We start from the raw sequence: 17,239 nt of genomic DNA, 5'->3' as shown, positions 1-17,239 counted from the left end.
GAACTGAGCTTCATTAAAGGCCGAAACACGTAGCACATCTTAACATTGCCTGGAAAACGTGGTTAGCAACCTAGCAGCTAGCAAACACACACACACAGACACAGACACACACTGCAGTATATAGTACACACAAAACTTTAGGTTATTTAATAATGTGAGTCTCTATGTTGAGCTTCACAGGTGGAGAAGTAATAACCCTGCAGCATCCTTGTGCACTCAGCATGGGAAGATATCGCATAGTATGTCGTAGCCTGTGATTCAGTAGGTGCTGTCATCACACAGTCTGCAGACATCAAACCTGATGTCGTCCCCAAGTTTATTAGATCCGCACAGTGTAGCTGCACTAAACTTATAAGACAGCTGAAACCTCACAGTCTGTCGGAGGCTTAAAATTTTGTCCATGGGACAGATGTAACGCTGTGAGTAGCCCTGCACTAAACTGCTCCTCTATATTTATAACAGACCCTGTTTAGACCTGCTGTTAATATCCGTTTGATCACAAGCAGACAGCCAAGACACAATGCCGTTCACACCTGTGTGTATCATGCCTCTACCGCTGACCACTTCAGATTTTGTTACTGTCTCATCTCCTTACATAGATCAAAACAACAGACGGTCACACAACACTTCGACCAACTCTTCATAAAATGGGTGAGTTATAAAGCTTGTCGAGTCTGGATCGGGGTGCAGTCCTGTGGGGATTGACAGTTGTGAGGTCTGGCGGCAGGTGGCTGCTTGCTCTGCTACCGTTCAGCAACTAACACACAGAGCTAACTGCTAACAGCCACCACTGCAACTGACAAACTCCACAAACAGCTCCAGCAGCCACAGTCAGACACACAGCTGATTATCTACTGCTGAAATACAGCTCACAACTCGCACCAACAGCTGATGCTGATCCATGTGTTTCTGCTGGTTTCATTACATCTCGTCCCGTCAACGTAAATGAAACATAAATTTCATCTTAGTGTTTACTGTCAAAATCTATTCTTAGTTTGTCATCGTCTCATTTTCATCATGGAAAAAAGTCGTTGACAAAAAAATTTCGTCATTGTTTTCTCCAATGAAATTGACACTGATCTGTGCAAAAAGACAACATATAAAAATGTTAATTTGCCGTTTTATGGAGGGTTATGTGCTGCACTATTGAGTCACCGCTAGTTGCCTGGCAACTTATCACTGCAAAAAAGAAAAATTACTCTGTGCAAAACAAAACTCATAGATAAACAGAACATTTTAATTTCTACACAAGTTTTTGTACAAATAAAAGAAACAAGATGTGGCCTGTGTTTGTGGTAGGTAAACTTCAGCTTTACGAAAAACATTGAATTATAAATATTAATATACATATTGCAGAAACATGTACACAGACTCTAATGTGAATCTTTTCCTGAAACAAACCCCATCATCCGAGATTAACCACGGCGAGAACATTAATGTGTGCTTAACCCCTCAGAGAGAGATCAGGGTGAAAGGTTAAAGATAATTATGAGGATAGATGTGAATGGAGAAAAGATCTGAGAGCCCGTCCACCCAATTATCGCCATGAAAGAGCCTTTATATCAAACTGTTTGAGTCAGCGTCCATAATGTATCTGCTCTGACAGGAAACAGAAGCTGAGAACGTTTGGCAGATCGCAGCCCGGCTGTTGTTGCTGGGAGCATATTTCTAATTGTGTTTCCCCTGACAGCGCTGGGTGAAATATGGGTACAGGCAGGGAGGGGGTGAATTCCCTCAGTGAAGCATCAGTTTGGGCAGCGGGGCGTTCAGTCACAGCCGGTGACCTAGAAATGTTGCTGCAATCCCCAACAAAGGAGAAGAATCGGGACAATAAAGCTCTTATTCCCCCCCTCCCCGGACAACGGCTTCCATCTGACAGAGCAGATTATACAGGCAGGGGGACGACCGAGCCGAGCCAAGCTGGGCCGGGCCGGACCAGGCTGCCACAGCACGGAGGGCGACGGCTCCACCAGGAAGAGGCTGTGGTTCAGTGAGCAATCAGCTGTTCTGTGTTTGGAATCAGGATGGTGATGCTGCCCGGTCCCTCTGTGATGTGACCCCCCCGACCTCTCCTGTTTCCCACCATCAGCCTGTGAGCAACACTTTGGCTTAGCAGAGTATCTGGACAGCTGATGGATGGATATCTAGTGTTTTTGGTCTCTGACCTTCACTCTAATGCCACTTTACACACAATTAAGTTCCTCCTCTTCTGAATAGAGTCTCTCCATCCATCCAGTATCTGTAATCTCTTATCCTTAAGAGCACTGGTTCCCAACCTGGGAGTCTCGACCTCCACTAGGGGTTGCCAAAGCTTCAGGGGGTTGTGAGGCCTTCTTAATTTTAAGGGGTGTGAGAAAACATTGAAAAATACATACAATAGGCATATATCTCAGCTGTAATGATCCTTCTGCAGGTTCACCCACAGAAACCCAGTTCTGACTTATTTCTTCGAGATAGTCAAGTTTGATTTTCATCTCATTTCTGGCCTTCACAGTGCAAACTGCATAAAACAGTGTGGGGTCGTCTGCCACCAGAGCTCCAGTGGTTACTGACCTCAGTCATAAGGTTCATGCCCCTCTCTGACCGTCAAAGACTCGAAGTTCTGTGCAAGATGCAGGTGCAAACTCACAAACTTTGGGGGCGGTCAAAACGAGCTCAGCTGGCTGCACCACACCGACTGGACGTTCTGTCAAAACCCGCAGATCACAGCAGAAACCAGGAAGAGATCCCTGACATGAAATGTTCATACAGCAGACAACAGGCTGGCTGTTCATCAGAGCTGCTCCGTCACTCCCATACTGGATTCTTCTGAAAGACCAGCTGATGCTGACGGGTCCTGAATATGGATGAGAGGAGGGGAAATGAAGGCAAACATGTGTTGTGACATAAAATCTCACTGTGCTCTGGAATCCAGTCATTCATACGACCGAACAATGAGTGTGCTTCAGAACTGAGCTCTGCACATTCCACACACACTACAGAATGTGTTTTATGTCACAGTGCACACTGTATTTACTGCACATTTGTTTTTAACCTCGTGACAGATCCAGGTTAGCTGTTTCCCCGTGTCTCCAGTCTTTATGCTAAGCTAAGCTAACCAGGTGTTGACTGTATATTTACCGTACAGACGAGAGTGATATCAGTCCTCTCATCGCTCTGCAAGAAAGCAAGTAACAATATTTTCAAAAGTATTCCTTTAAGAGTTTGGCAGGTCTTTGACAGAAAGTGACTAAACTCAAATCGCCTTTAAAGTTCTTTTTTTCTCTGTAATGTAGTGTACAATGCCATCGTTCAGTCATCCATTTTGAATGTTATCATCCCATTAAATGGTTGTTATCAGTAGTGTCACGAGTGAATATAAAATAACACAAAAAGATGCATCGGATGTGTGTTAATCAACCACACTAGCTGCAAACAGCAAACTGTATACATTACAGTAGCACAGCTGTCAGGACTCAGGACAGAAACACGGTTTCACTCAGATGATGTCAAGAACCAGCTCTTGGTGAGTGACTTCCAGCTTCAGTCACCAATGAAAAAAGCCGGCATTTCATGTCGGCACGATACATGGCCGACTGCCGTTATTGTTTAACGGCACCCAGCGACGCCAGTAACGAGCAGTGTAACTAACTGCTAACAGAATTTCAGTAATAATATCACAGTTTCCCCAAAACTAAACAACTATTTATGTTACTTTTGTTATCACATCACTACTGACTTGAAATACATCAGTGGATTCATTTTCCTAATTGTTGCACTGCGCAGGCATGTCACACAGCAACAAGCTAATTTTGAAGATGGAAACGTTTACCGTAGAGGTCGGAAATATTCAAATTACTTTGATTCTGTCGGGTGGAAAGATGACAAGAAAACTGTTGCTGCAGATAGTCAGACTAAAACACCTCAAACCTCCGGTCTGAAACACTTTCTACAACCAACAGCACAACAATGTGAAGTTCCAGGAAATACACCCCACCAAAGGTGAGGTCTTCTCAGCTGCAGAGGTCGGCTATGGAGCTGCTGGTGAAACAACAAAAGTGTATTTTACTTGTCAACAGCTGCAGCTGCAATGAAGTGATAAGCTTGTCGCTGGATATGTGGTGGAGGAAATGTTACTCCATGAGCGACTCGCTGTCTTTCAGGCAGAGCTTTGGAGGTGTAACTGAAACTGTAAAGTAACATAACATGTAGTGTAATGAATCACTGTCGGCAGGGAGTAATAAGTAATATTATCACTTTTTTAAAAGATTTTTTTTTGGGCCTTTTGCCTTTATTTGATGGGAATGGTACAGTGTGAAATAGGGACAGAGAGAGGTTGGAAGAGTAATGAGTAATATATTACACTTTTAGAGTAACAAGCCCAACACTGGTTCTAGTGAGTAAGCAGCATCTCCAAATATGTTGACCACATCAGTCCCTGTTTCAGGGCGACGACACATTTGACAGTTCTTTGAGAAACTGAATAATCGTATCCACAGTGTGGGTGCACAGCTCAGTGTGCAGGAGTTGTGTGTGTCTCTCAGATCTTTATTGTTTGTGAAATCAGAAGCAGCAGCAGAGGCTCGACGATCACAGCCGGCCGCCAGAGGAGGAAAATGTTTCTGACAGCAGAACTGAAAACAGAAGAGAATCCTGCTGCCTGGAAGACACACACACACACACACCACACACACACACACACACACACACAGTCGGTACGGTCATCAGTGACACACACAGTTACACAGCAGCAGCCCACATGAACACAGCACCGTATTATATTTACATTTTTTGGTATTTAACTCATGCTGTCACACAGAGCCTCTTCAATGTTGCATCAGTTGTTTTTTAATCACAAATGACCTGAATTTAAAAACAGAGAGGAAGCAGCCCCCAAATCTGCTGTTTGACTTTTTCTTTAAGTTAAAAAAAAAGACATACACAATATAAAACAGGAAGCGTCCAGTTCACTTCTCATTATTTTAATGAGTCAGCTGAGCGGGTTTGGTCTCGGCCAGTCTCAAGACGGAGGAGCAGTCTGTATTTAAGTATTTGAGGATGTTGCGTTTTTGGTTCTTCCTGTCTTCTGTGTGTTTAGTGTCTGCAGTTCAGTGAACACATCTTCATGAAACCAGTGACACTGTAGAGTGGAGGGACTGGCGGAGCTCTGCCTCCCCCTGCAGGACAATAACCTGCAGTGCAGCTCAGACTCTTTCTGCTGCTGCAGAACTGATTTTAACTCTTTTCCCAAAGTTTCTGCAGCTCTCCAGAAGTCTTGTAAGAATGTAAGAATGTAAGAATTCTAAATACCTCCGAATCCTTTTTTTCTTCCTTACATTTGCTTTACAAAAGTCTCAATTATTTCTGTTATAGAATGTTTTCTGTAGTAGGATGAGTGTGACAGAGGATTGAGTTGCAGGAGTTTCACTCAGAATCATCAGACCTGCAGAAAACACCATCACTGCTGCAGCTTCACCCAATCACCAGAGTGAATGAATGTTGGCATTGTTTCTGCTCTGCAGATATGTTACATTTTCACGTTGTCATGTAGAGCACAGGTTCCCAACCAGTGAAGGGACCACAAGTGACTCATGACATGTCAAGTTTGTAAAAAACACTTTATTTTTGAAGTATAGTGAATTTCCTGCACAAGCTTTTTTTGTGTGAGAAAGTGTCGTATTAAACTGTGTGGACCTTGAACTAATGACTCAGGAGCAATCTGCAGCCCGTGGCTGGACCAGCTGGGGACCACTGATTAGAGCCCAGGATCCCTCTAGATTTTAAGGGGTGTGAGAAAACTTTTAATAAAAAATAAGGCTTAAATTAGGCCAGGGCTGTTCGATTATAAATTCAATTAGACTGGATTTCAAAACCAGGAAATATCGATGGGCCAGACGCTTTCAGCTGCGGGCAACGTATTGAAAACTTTTATTTTAGGTTTAGTAATGACACATTTTAAACAAATGCAAATTAATGTAATAAAAATAGCAGTGTTTATTGTTTCACATTTAAAATATAGAATCATATTTTAGTCATGTGTCTGACCCAGGCTCATCACAAATGCAGAAGCAGAATAAAAAAGAGCCGTCAATGCACAGAAGCACAACAAGTGGTATTAACAGTAACTGATAACACACTCTGTCTTCCTGTACCTGTATCTCACTCCCTCTCTCTGTCTCACACACACCTCACCTGATGTTTGAAGACATACACAGGATGTATATTTATACAGTCTGTGGCAGCAACAGTCGTATTTACAGGTCACCATATGAACTCAATAATATCTCAGTGGAAACAAACCTAACATGTCAATGAAATAAATATTATTTCTGATGTCACAATACTGAGTGACGTTATTAAAGAGTGAAGGACACAGACATCAGTCAGTGTCAGTCCTGTCCTCTGTCCTCTGTCCTCTGTCCTCTGTCCCTCCTCTTCTGCTGATGTGATTCACTGTCTGCAGGTACCGCTGGTAAATTTTAAGACGTGTGGCAAACTAAACTTTACAGTTAAACTACATACAAATGTGGCGTGGTCTCGATTTTTTTATATATCCAGTTCAAGAAAGCAGAAGTTGTGGTTTGAGGCAGTGATGCTATCGTTGAGTGAGACAGAAATGTTCAGAGGCACCAAGACAGACTCAACCTTAGGACAACATGAAGGCTTCGTCCGTCTCTCTGATCCTCGGTGAGTAATACATCAGTTTCTATGATTAACTAATGAGAGTGAACAGCAACTAGTCAGTGTCACTGATTACCACGTTGCAACCAACAGTCTGAATTAATAAAGAAAAAGTAACTAGGCAGAACTTTTGATTACAGAGTGTCATGAAACCAGATCTGATGTGTTGTTCTCAGTCTAACAGCAGAGTGATTTTCAAACATCTGAACATTTAATCTGGAGCATCTTGTTGTTTATTTATTCTCAGCGTAGGTTGTCAGAAGAAATAACAGAATCACTTTAATGTGTTTTCTCCTGCGTGTCTGTGAAGGCAACAGGAAGTCCACACTATTTTTGTATTTCTCTTTTTTTCCAAGTGGTTTCATCATGTTTCCTTTTCTCAGTTAAATTTCTGACACTGACTTTTTTAAAAGAACATTTTTGGGGCTTATTATTATCATCAAAGGGCTGTGGGCTGAAACTGAACCCGCAGCTGCTGCACCTTTGTACGCGGAGTGCCTGCTCTATCAGATCAGCTGGTGGGCACCCCGACATTTGACGACTTTTGACTTGCTGTGACCCTGCTGACCTCTGACCTTTATTAACCCTGTCTCCCTGTTGCAGGCCTGGCTGTGCTGCTGTTTGGACCGACTGTTTCTGCAGGTGAGCTGATGAGGCTCCTCTGTCTGTCTGATCTCATGTTCTACTTTCAACTGTGTCTCTGTCTGAATTTATATTTGATACTGACACAAGATGGAGGACATTAAGGGACGTTTCATAGTCGATGCAAAGGCACGCAGACGCAAACGCAGTGGGACGCATCGAGACGCATTAGCCGCCATGATGCGTGCTTGCCTCTCAAAATGTGTTGTCCATTTTTTGATGCACTATGCAGCGACGCGTGTAATACCATGCGTTGCCAGCAGGGGTGATAATGCAAGTGACGTATATGAAATTAACCACTTTTTGTTATTCACAGAAGAAGCAGTTATGAAATGGGCGAGGAGGAAAAATTTGCGAACTCGTACGGGCACACCCCCATTTATATGACAGTTCTAGTGCTCTGCACTCTAATAAAATAGCAGTACTAGTTAGCTACAGCAGTACTAGCTAGCCGGAATGTACCGGTGACTCTGCTACCCCCTTTTGCATGAGCGATGTATTGCATTTCAAGTGTTGCGTTCAATGTGTTGACAATGAAAGGAAGTGCGTTGCTCGCGTTGCTTGCTTGCGTTACGTGCGTCGACTATGCGCCATAATATACTTGCTGCAAACAACGCAAACGCGACCGCATCATTGCTGCCAAGCGCGATCTGTGTTCGTTTGACGCGTCAAACGCACATCTCAACGCGAGGTACCGCAACACGTGCTCGAGATGCAATATTCGTATAACCGCTAGAGGCGCTGGTGCGAATGCACACAGTGACCCGACCAGATGATCAGACCAGACCCTTCTTCTTCTTCTCATGAGATTCTTCACGATTTTTTTATTTTATTTTTTTATTTAGTATTGTGCATTTTGGCTGCATAGTGCTGCACGTTGTGTACGCGTACATTCGATCAAGCAGCAAGTATATTACGGCCCTTAGCGCGCTCTCTGAACCCCTGACTGACTGCTGCTTGATAAAGTTATGCGAGGGTCCCGTTACGCCCAGGTGTTACACTACATAGTTTATGGATTTATTAATCCTCACGTGCGTTTGATCCTGTTTTACATAGCTTTCTCATTGTGGAGCTGGACATCTGTCATTACACAGAACAGCTGTCATTATGTGCGACCATTACGCACGTCTGTGGCTATTAGGGCCGTAATATACTTGCTGCTTATGAAGCGGCCCTAGGTCACACACATTTAAAAAAAAGACCTCAAAAACTATCTGTCTGTTGTTTTGTCCTGCAGTCTCTCTGGATGCCCGTCCCAACCGTCAGCTGTACTTTAGACGAGAGTCCGTCTCTCTGAGTTGTGTTGAAGATGGACAGACACTTGACGGATGGACGGTGAAGAGGACAGCAGGAGGACGGACACAGACATGTGGTGGAGGTCAAGAAGACTTTGGGAGTATCGTTGGTTCCTCCTGCATTGTTCCACAACTCTACTTATCAGACAGTGGAGTTTACTGGTGTGAATCCAGAGCTGGACAGAGGAGCGTCCAGGTCAACATCAGTGTGACTGGTGAGAAACTAACCTGCTCCGTCCTGCCAGGTGTCTGTCCAGTGTTTGTGTTGTTCTGATGGACTCTCTCTGAGTGAAGCTGAACTTACTCTTTTTGGTCTACCTGACAATCTTCTAATGACTTCTTGAGAACGAACTAAGGTATAATGGACTGACTGTGTCTAAATGGGCTTCTGACTAACGTGCTCAGTGAGATGTTTGTGAGGGATAGAACAACCCGAGAGGTTACGCTTAATTTCAGGAGTTGTTTTTGTGCCTCAAACTGCAGAAATCATAAAAGTAACAGGTGAAAAATCTTCAGCTCAGGCTGCAGAATTACTACAATAGATGGTCGAAGGTTTTCCACTGAAACTGCAGGAAGATGGCAGTTTTAAAGTCAAACAGCTCACACTGTTATTGTTTGTTTGTGGCTATGCATTTAATATTAATGACTTTGGTGTTTGGGGATCGGGTTGGTGTGTGTTCAGAGTTTCACTGTGGGACTTGGTGACAGCTGAATGTTTAAATCCTGTGTTTGCCTGCCTTGTATCCTCCTGAGACCTTGTGTCCTCATATGAGGACATTACATTTTGGGTTTACTGGAACTTAAACGTTATTCTGCTTAACTTAGACCCTTTTGTCCTTGTCCGTGGACACTTTTTTGTGCCATATAGTGGTAGTAAAACCACAATACACTAATCCATGTCAAAACAAGATGGCAGCCATCTCTGTCAGGTCAGTCTGCAGCTGATCCAGACACAAAATTGGACAAGGTACAAAACCTGATCAAATTCTGTGGTTGAAACATGTGTATTTATGATTAATAACATTTCTAGTTTGATGTGGCAACAAATTCGACCAATTTTAGCAACAGTAACAAGACACTGTTAATTAGAAAGTACTCGTTTGCAGACAACTGGGAAATTTTCATCTGCTCATTGAGGGACGTTAATTATCACGTCCTCAATCATGGCTTGTCTTGTACAAAGATATTGGGATTTATTTATTTGTCATCAGTGATAATCTTTAGGGTTTTTTTTACTTACTTATCAGGTCCTACTACTCAAATAGCTAGGAAAAACTTAAAGTGCATACAAAACAAAAGTCTGGGTCTCAGGAGGATATCTCAGGTACATACTCTGGTCTCTTTTCTCTTCCAGATTATTCTGTGATGCTGGAGTTGCCCAAACTTCCTGTGTTTATAGGAAGTGATGTCACTCTGCGCTGTAGAACCAGAGATGGTTCCACACAAACAGCATATTTCCACAAGAATGACAGCTACATTGGATACGGAGATGCAGGAGAGTTTACCATCAGTGATGTGCAGCAGTCTGATGAAGGCTTCTACCGGTGTTCCAGTGGTCTGTTGTCATGGTCAGCGAGGAGATGGCTGAGTGTCACAGGTCAGAACACTCACACATGTAACAGTTGTGCTTGAAGATATGAACTAACTTACTGGATTAGAAGGCACCGTAGTTTAAGTGTCTAAAGTTGTTTTGCCAACATTTTTCTTGTACAAACTTACATGCACGTCATTAAGATGTGGTAACAGATGCTCACTTGGTTTAATTTAAGATCCAAGATGGCGCTGTAGGAGACGGCAGCCTCTCCAGTTGCTCCACAGCACCGAGCTCTTTATTCTTTCCCAAGGGATTAATAAAGTACTATCTAATTAATGAACTACCAAACAACTAAACTGTGAATTCAATAATCAGATGCCCATATAAACGCTGAAACAGATTTTATTCCAAAGGTGGGTTGCTGGCCCATTCTGAATGGACCGCAAGTGACTCACAAACATGTTAAACTTGTGGGAAAAAAAAACCCCCAAAAAAACCAAACACACTTTATTTTTAAGTACAGTAAATTCCAGCACAGAGCTTTTATTTTGGAGTGTCATTTCCTGCTGTAGTGTGAGTGACATGCTCGAAGACACGGCCAAACACAAGTAATGTATGATGTGGAACGTATTTAACTGTGTGGACCTCGAACTAATAACTAAGGAGCAGTCTGGAGCCACTGCATTACTGGATCCTAATGAGCTTGCAATGTGAGAGATGAGAGACAAAATTCACAGTCGATGTTCTGTGCAAAAATGTATTCAGAAGTGTGGCTGATGAAGCTTCAGCAGGATGAGTTTAGCCAAACCCAACAGATATCTTCTAAAGTCACAGTCTGTTTAATGCCAAGCTCCCTCTTTGTGTTTGAAAAACAAAACAAAACACTGGATTCCAGTAAAAGCTTCTCCTTTCGTCTCCAGATTCTCCTCCTCCTCCCCCTCCTTCTCCTCCTCCTCCTCCTCCTTCTCTGTCTGTGATCAGGCTGCTCTGCCATCTAGTGGTCGCCTTTCCATACTGCATTTCCACTGTTCTGATGGTGTCTGTCTGCTGTGGCAAGAGGACAGGTAAAAACACACACACACAGAAAGGGTGCATTCAGTTAAACATTAACACACTGTCTTCGCTCAGCGTGCCTCCTCCTGACCAAATATCTGGTGTAGAGGAATTTAACCCCTCTGGTCCTCCACTAATTAACAAGAGATCAACTGAAAATAAAATCCAACAACCCTCATAGCCAATAAAAGAAGAGTTGGCATCATTGGAATAATTCTGCTGTACAATGCAAATTAATATTTGAGTTTTTCATGTTTGTGGGTAGTTTTTGTTTTTTCCCCACAAAGTCAGGCTTTTTATTATTTTCCTCAGTGCACACTGTATTTAATATAGCGAGAATCATTTCTTCCATTCAAGATAAGAATCAGAGAAAAGCATAATGTTTCCTGTCACAATTTAAACCAAACCAAATAACCATTAAATCCCTAACTCCACCCATGCTTCTCAACTCCGCCCACAGGAAACAAACCAGCCGTCTCCAAGGAATTGGACCCCCGAGCTGAAGGCGGTCAGGGACTGGCTGAAGAGGATGATTATGTCTCTGAGCATGATTTCTGACCTGAGGGTGTGTGTGTGTGTGTGTGTGTGTGTGTGTCACTCCTTCACATGGCTCTGATTTGAACAAGCTCACAGTAAGATGCTAACATGCTGATGTTTAGCAGGTATGATGTTTACCATGTTCACCATCTTAAGCCCCTTTTACACTGCCTGTTCAAGGCGGGAATATCACACCGTTATACCGCCTCGCCGTGCTCTAAATAAGGTACCATCTCGGAATGGGGTGACAGAGTGGCCATGCCTTAAAGCCACCACGGAGGGTAGTAACAGCGCCGAAACAGAGTCTGTATAAACAGGACAGCCAGCAGGATGGGGTGCTGTTTTGATGACGTGTCATGTGCAGCCTTTAGCAGTTTTAGCAGCAAGAAGATCCAGGAGCTCCTTACCCTCCGCTCAAAACGCCAGCTGTTGCAGCGCGCGTGCGTTTCCGAGTGCTTACCCTGAGATCACTAAGATCAGCTTTTGTAATGCAGCAGCAGGCACTGCATGTCATGAGACAAGGACCAACCAATCACAGCTGACAGAGTTCTCTCCCTTCATCCATACATACTGTCTGTGATAAATATGTAGAAGTTGATCATGTTAGTGCAGGGCTACCCAGAGCTTTACATCTGTCCCACAGAGGGTAGGCCTACACAGCTCCTGGAAGAAGATCAGCTCTGCACTCAGGATTTCAGGTAGACATGCTATGATATGGTGCTTGTTGAAGTTGCTTAGCAACCTCAGACGCAACCTGCCACTGTGCACTTGAAAGTTGGCACAGAAAAGGCACAAGAGCAGCACCCAGCACCCGACCTTGTGTTTTCTAGGTGGTTAAAGACGCAGCATGTGTAGGCCCCTAAAATCACACACCTGAGCGGCATGATGCTGTCGTTGTTTGGTTCTGTGTAAAAATGCAAAGGTGGCATAAAGAAGGGACTTTAGCGCAATCTCTGTGTAAAAAGGCCTTTAGCATAGCATGTTAGCATGCTAACATTTGCTAATCAACACTAAACTCAAGGTGCAGATTGATGAGAATGTTATGAGTAAGTGCTAGACGAAGAGTCAGAGCAGCAGAGTCATGAGGATTCATCCTCTGCAGATGATGAATGTCTGGACTGAAGTGTTGAAAGCTCAGTAAGAAGCTAGTAAGAGGTCCTTGAGTTGAGATCATTTTGTCAAAAAAGCTGCATGTAGTTTAATAAATTGCAAATGTGCTTAATAAAAATGTGCAAATGTGTTTGTTCTAATGTTGAAGGCATGTCTAAACCTTGTGTTAAGACCTTAATAATTCTAATAATTAATATAATAGTGTTGTAGTATTGTTATTTATTTTATTTAACCTTTATTTTACCAGGCAGATTTGCTTGAGATCAAATGATCTCTTTTACGAGCAAGGCCTGGCCAAAATGGCAGCATTAAAGCACAAAACATAATAAGACACATATAAAGAAGAAAGAGGAGAGGGCTGGATGGGGGCAGAGAAGGTGGTGACAGGGGATCCTGAGGAGGAAAAGTTCATGTTAAACACAAACAGTGCACCACTATACACACTAAAAGAACACTTACGTGAGGGTGATAAAATACTATGCAGTAAAACATTTACACACTCCACAATTTGCCATTATAAAGCCTGTAAGCTGAGTTTTAAAATCATTAATGGTGATAAGTTCCTGCAATTTTAGTGATTTTTGAAGAGTGTTATTGAAGGAGCATATTCCAAAAGAAAGTTGTGTGAATGAGAGATTTGGTTAAACTGAAGGAAAAACACCTTTAATGGAAACACAGGTACAAACAGTCAGAATATAATATATATGATGATAAACAAAATAACAGTGGAATTGTCCTTTACCTGCCTGTAACCACATGTCCTGTATCACAGGTGTCGCGTTTGTGTTAATAATCTACATCTGCATCACCATATACTTCAGACAGAGCAGTATCATCACCAGCAGCAGGGGGCGGGGCTTCTCAGTACCTTGACTCCTCGTGGTGAGGAAGGCCTCGTTAATGATGTTGAACGTCAGGACCGATCGACACGGCTTCTCGCTGTAGCACATGCAGTCGAAGTTTTGGTCAAACCAGTTGATGTCATCCTGTGACAGGCCGCCACTCACAGTCAGAGGGCCGCCGCGGCTTTGCTGCTCAATGCTGTAACGCCGCGGGTCAAGGTGGAGGAAGACGTCATCGTCCCACTGCTTCCTCACACAGCGTCCATGGCCCTGGCAGAGCGCCTGGCTGCAGAGTTGCGTTGCTGTGGAGACATTCACGATGTACGGGTTCATGACCCGCTCCAGGTGGCGCCGAGCGTCAAAGCAGGAGTCCTACAGGATTGTGGGATATTTAGTCAGTTAGTGGTTGTTAGACAAACAGAGGAATAAAAAGAAACTCCGGACTGATGTCACATTTTACCTCTGTGTCGGTGACATTCATGTCTCCCCAGGAAACAACGCCAGCGGCGCCGAGAGCAGCAGCTTCTCCGATGGTGTTCACCAGATCAAACTGCAAGACAAGTAACAGCCAATCATACTGCGTTCAACCAAGTTAGCTCTGGTTCTTGAACCTGTTCTGTTCAGGACTCTTGGTGCTGTTTAGTGAACCAGCCCGTTTCCACCAGAATGTCAACAGGGGGCGCTGCACAGTGGAAGGTGGCGAATTGTATTGATTACCTGCAAACTTTTGTTGCATTATTACAGATATCATTTATTCTTGACAATTGTGACAAAACTTTGTTTTTTGTTTTTTTTTTGTGTGTGTGGGGGGGGGGGGTATTAGATTTTACTCTTGAAAATATATTTTAAAACACTGGTTCACAACTGGCTTAGTCATTAGTTCGAGGTCCACACTGTTTGATACAGTTAACGTCATACTTGTTGTCAAGAGTTTCCTGTGTCTGTTAAGTCCATTGGTCAGTCACTCTACAACAGGAAACAACACTTCAAAATAAAAGCTCAGTGCCTGAAATTCGCTGTACTTCAAAATAAAGTGTGTTTTTTACAAAGTTGACATGTTTGGAAGTCACTTGTGGTCCATTCAGAATCGACCCACAATCCACTTTTGGACCATGACCCACCAGTTGGGAACCACTGTTTTAAAAGGTGAACATCTATTAAAGACTAAGACTATTAAACCTTATAACAAACCAACATCCCAGTGATTTAATTTTTCTTGAATGAACATCAGAGGTAAGATCTCCCGGAGTCGACATCTTACAGAGTTGACAATAAGGTATATATTTATTAATGTCACAGCAGTTATAGTGGGGAGTTCTCTTAATGCTACTAAAATATATTTAGTTTGGATTTAGTAGGGCTACAGAGTTCACATGTTATTGCTGAGACACACCTGATAGCAATATCATTAAATTAATTTAGCAAAAAAGCTGACCAGAACTTGAGCAGCATTCCAGTCTTTTTGGAAACCAGGATGTGAGACAGGAGTCCTCAGGATACACCTGGCTCTGTTTGTGTCTGATTAAATGATTGAATGATGATTCACACCACTGCAACTTCTCTCTGGCACGTTCTAAAACAGTTTCTAGTTATTGCGAATCATTGGTCTGAGCTGGGCTGAAGGAAAACTTGACATTTTTTATTGGTTCCAGCTGAGAATCAACATTTCAGAACCAATTTATTTTTGGTCAAAATGCTCCGAATGATTCAAAATTAGGTGCAGGAACCTGAATGGAACCTGTTTCAAGTTGGTGGAAAGGGGTATCAGCCAAGAGCACAAAATGGCCTTCCATACAGTCCAACATATACAAACTGTAAACTTTCAAGACAGCTCTTCATTTTATTTATCCTGTGAAATACCATCTCTTTTAGTTTGTACATTAATGTCCTCTTTTCCTGGTAATTTGATCTTAATTGTGACTTTTCCTCTGTTGAGTCTATAATTTTCTCTGAGAAAGAGTTGTCAGATTTAGTATTTTCCAGTGAAATGGTAAAAGGAAGTGATAATACACTCAACAAAGGAACAAAGTTTGTCTGTTTTACAACTCTCTGTCAGTCAGTTGAACCATTTTAGCCAGCATTTATATTTGAAAGATATCTCACGCTGTAAATTAGGAGAGTAGGAGAGACCTTCCAGCCAGAGACCAGTATTTTTTTTTAAGATTCGTTTTTGGGCTTTTTGCCTTTAATGAACAGGGAAATGGGGCAAGAGAGAGAGAGTGGGGTTTGCAAGCCAGAGTCGAACCTGCGACCGCTGCAGCAAGGCATCGCCTCTATACATGGGGCGCCGGCACTATCCACTACGCTACCGATGCCCCCAGAGACCAGTATTTAACACACATTGTGCCTAAAGGTGAGAAGAGGGTGTGTCTTTTTGATCAAAGGTGTGTCTGACCTCTGACATGTAGTCATCGATGCTATCCTTGTACACCGGGCGGATGTAGGCGTAGACGGGGATGGAGTAGGATCTGTTGGGGAGTGTTGACACCCTCATGGCCTCCTGGATGCGATGGCGAACAAACTTCCGGGCCTGCTGGGAGTCTCTGAGCACCAGCTCCAGGTAGATGGATGGAAAGAGTGCTGTGGAATCTTTCCAGAGCCACATCAGCTCATCGTTCCTTTCCTTCTCAATGGCGGGACACTCTCCAGTGAAGCCCACCATGTCCTGGTTGTAGTCGTAGTTGTAGCAGTCGGGGTACAGGTAGTAACCCCAGAGTCTTTTGGGCCTCATCCTCTTGCCGATGCGGATGGATCGAAGGAAGTACCTCTTGGCTGCACGTTCGAATACGATCTTGGCCCTGTCCTCCGCCTCGTCCTCAGAAAGCAGCGGGTTCTTCATCTTGACCGTTTCAATGGACATCTCTCGATAGATGTCTTTGTCGCCCCAGTTTCTGATCCACTGCGGCCTCCACTCCTCAAAGTCAAGCACAGCGAGGCCCGGTATGTCAGAAGGGATGTAGTACTCGATGTCATCCTCGGCCTCATCGTGATGCTCCTCCAGGTCTACCAGCTGCGGCAGACCCTCATCGTACATCTCACCAGTGTCTTCATCCAAGTAGGGGAAGATGCCGAAGCGGTCGGTGTAGAATATGGAGACGCTCTGGTTGGTTGCTGTCCTCAGCGTGCTGCTGACAAAGTGGAAGTAGGAGAGGTCGAGAGGCATGCCGAAGCGGATGTCGCACAGCTCGGTCGGGGCGTTCCACATGAACAGGAAGGGGTGGCCGGGGCCTATAGGAGGATCTGTCCTCGGTAAGATCTGGCTGGAGCACAGAAGGGCCAACATGGTGATGAGGATGAAGACGAAATGCTGTTTGTCATCGAGCAGTTTGAGTTGGTTCATTTTGAAGCAGTAATCTGATCTGCGAGGAAACAGAAACAGGAAGACAGGTCAGAAAAGATCAGATTAGGACTATGCAGCTCTCAGATAAATCTAGCAAACCTTGTCTTGATTTCAGTCGCTCATAGCTCTCACTCTGTGTTTATTCCTCTGGTCTACTGAGGCCTCATGCCCACCAAAGCAATTTTTCCTAGGTGCTCCTCAGGAAATGCTCAGCTGGGGGCGTTTG

At 43.6% G+C, this 17,239-nt stretch overlaps 2 protein-coding genes across 5 annotated transcripts in view; one reads left to right on the top strand and one right to left on the bottom strand.

Moving 5' to 3' along the window:
- Positions 1 to 6,552: 6,552 nt before the first annotated feature.
- LOC144463429 (Fc receptor-like protein 5) lies at positions 6,553 to 12,128 on the top strand. Its single transcript, XM_078167601.1, has 6 exons — positions 6,553 to 6,666; positions 7,264 to 7,302; positions 8,540 to 8,812; positions 9,952 to 10,194; positions 11,052 to 11,195; positions 11,645 to 12,128. The coding sequence occupies exons 1-6, from the start codon at positions 6,636 to 6,638 to the stop codon at positions 11,740 to 11,742; spliced, it is 828 nt and encodes a 275-aa protein (XP_078023727.1). The 5' UTR covers positions 6,553 to 6,635; the 3' UTR covers positions 11,743 to 12,128.
- Positions 10,691 to 17,239, bottom strand: part of LOC117262217 (hyaluronidase PH-20-like) — a 12,713-nt gene continuing 6,164 nt past the window's right edge. Inside the window, exons 2-5 of one of the 4 annotated variants that reach the window (XR_013491562.1) lie at positions 16,069 to 17,032; positions 14,134 to 14,223; positions 13,574 to 14,045; positions 10,691 to 11,178 (exon numbers count right to left, since the gene is read on the bottom strand). Coding sequence is in view for 2 of the 4 variants with exons in the window: in XM_033635014.2 (XP_033490905.1) it covers positions 13,626 to 14,045; positions 14,134 to 14,223; positions 16,069 to 17,013 (1,455 nt within the window). In the remaining 2 variants the exon portion in view is untranslated. Of the gene's footprint in view, positions 11,179 to 13,478; positions 14,046 to 14,133; positions 14,224 to 16,068; positions 17,033 to 17,239 lie in introns of those variants that run through there. The other 3 variants (XR_013491563.1, XM_078167600.1, XM_033635014.2) reach the window with 3 other exon arrangements.

The sequence above is a fragment of the Epinephelus lanceolatus genome, chromosome 5 (assembly GCF_041903045.1).
Source record: "Epinephelus lanceolatus isolate andai-2023 chromosome 5, ASM4190304v1, whole genome shotgun sequence".
NCBI classification, from domain to species: domain Eukaryota; kingdom Metazoa; phylum Chordata; class Actinopteri; order Perciformes; family Serranidae; genus Epinephelus; species Epinephelus lanceolatus.
This window is presented reverse-complemented; position numbering and strand designations above follow the sequence as displayed.

What these genes read in the sequence shown, in the direction of transcription:
- LOC144463429 (XM_078167601.1), top strand. Translation starts at nt 6,636, where the DNA reads ATGAAGGCTTCGTCCGTCTCTCTGATCCTCG. An exon ending in TGGACCGACTGTTTCTGCAG is followed by an intron (nt 7,303 to 8,539) that starts GTGAGCTGATGA and finishes TTTGTCCTGCAG; the next exon opens with TCTCTCTGGATGCCCGTCCC. An exon ending in GGTCAACATCAGTGTGACTG is followed by an intron (nt 8,813 to 9,951) that starts GTGAGAAACTAA and finishes TTTCTCTTCCAG; the next exon opens with ATTATTCTGTGATGCTGGAG.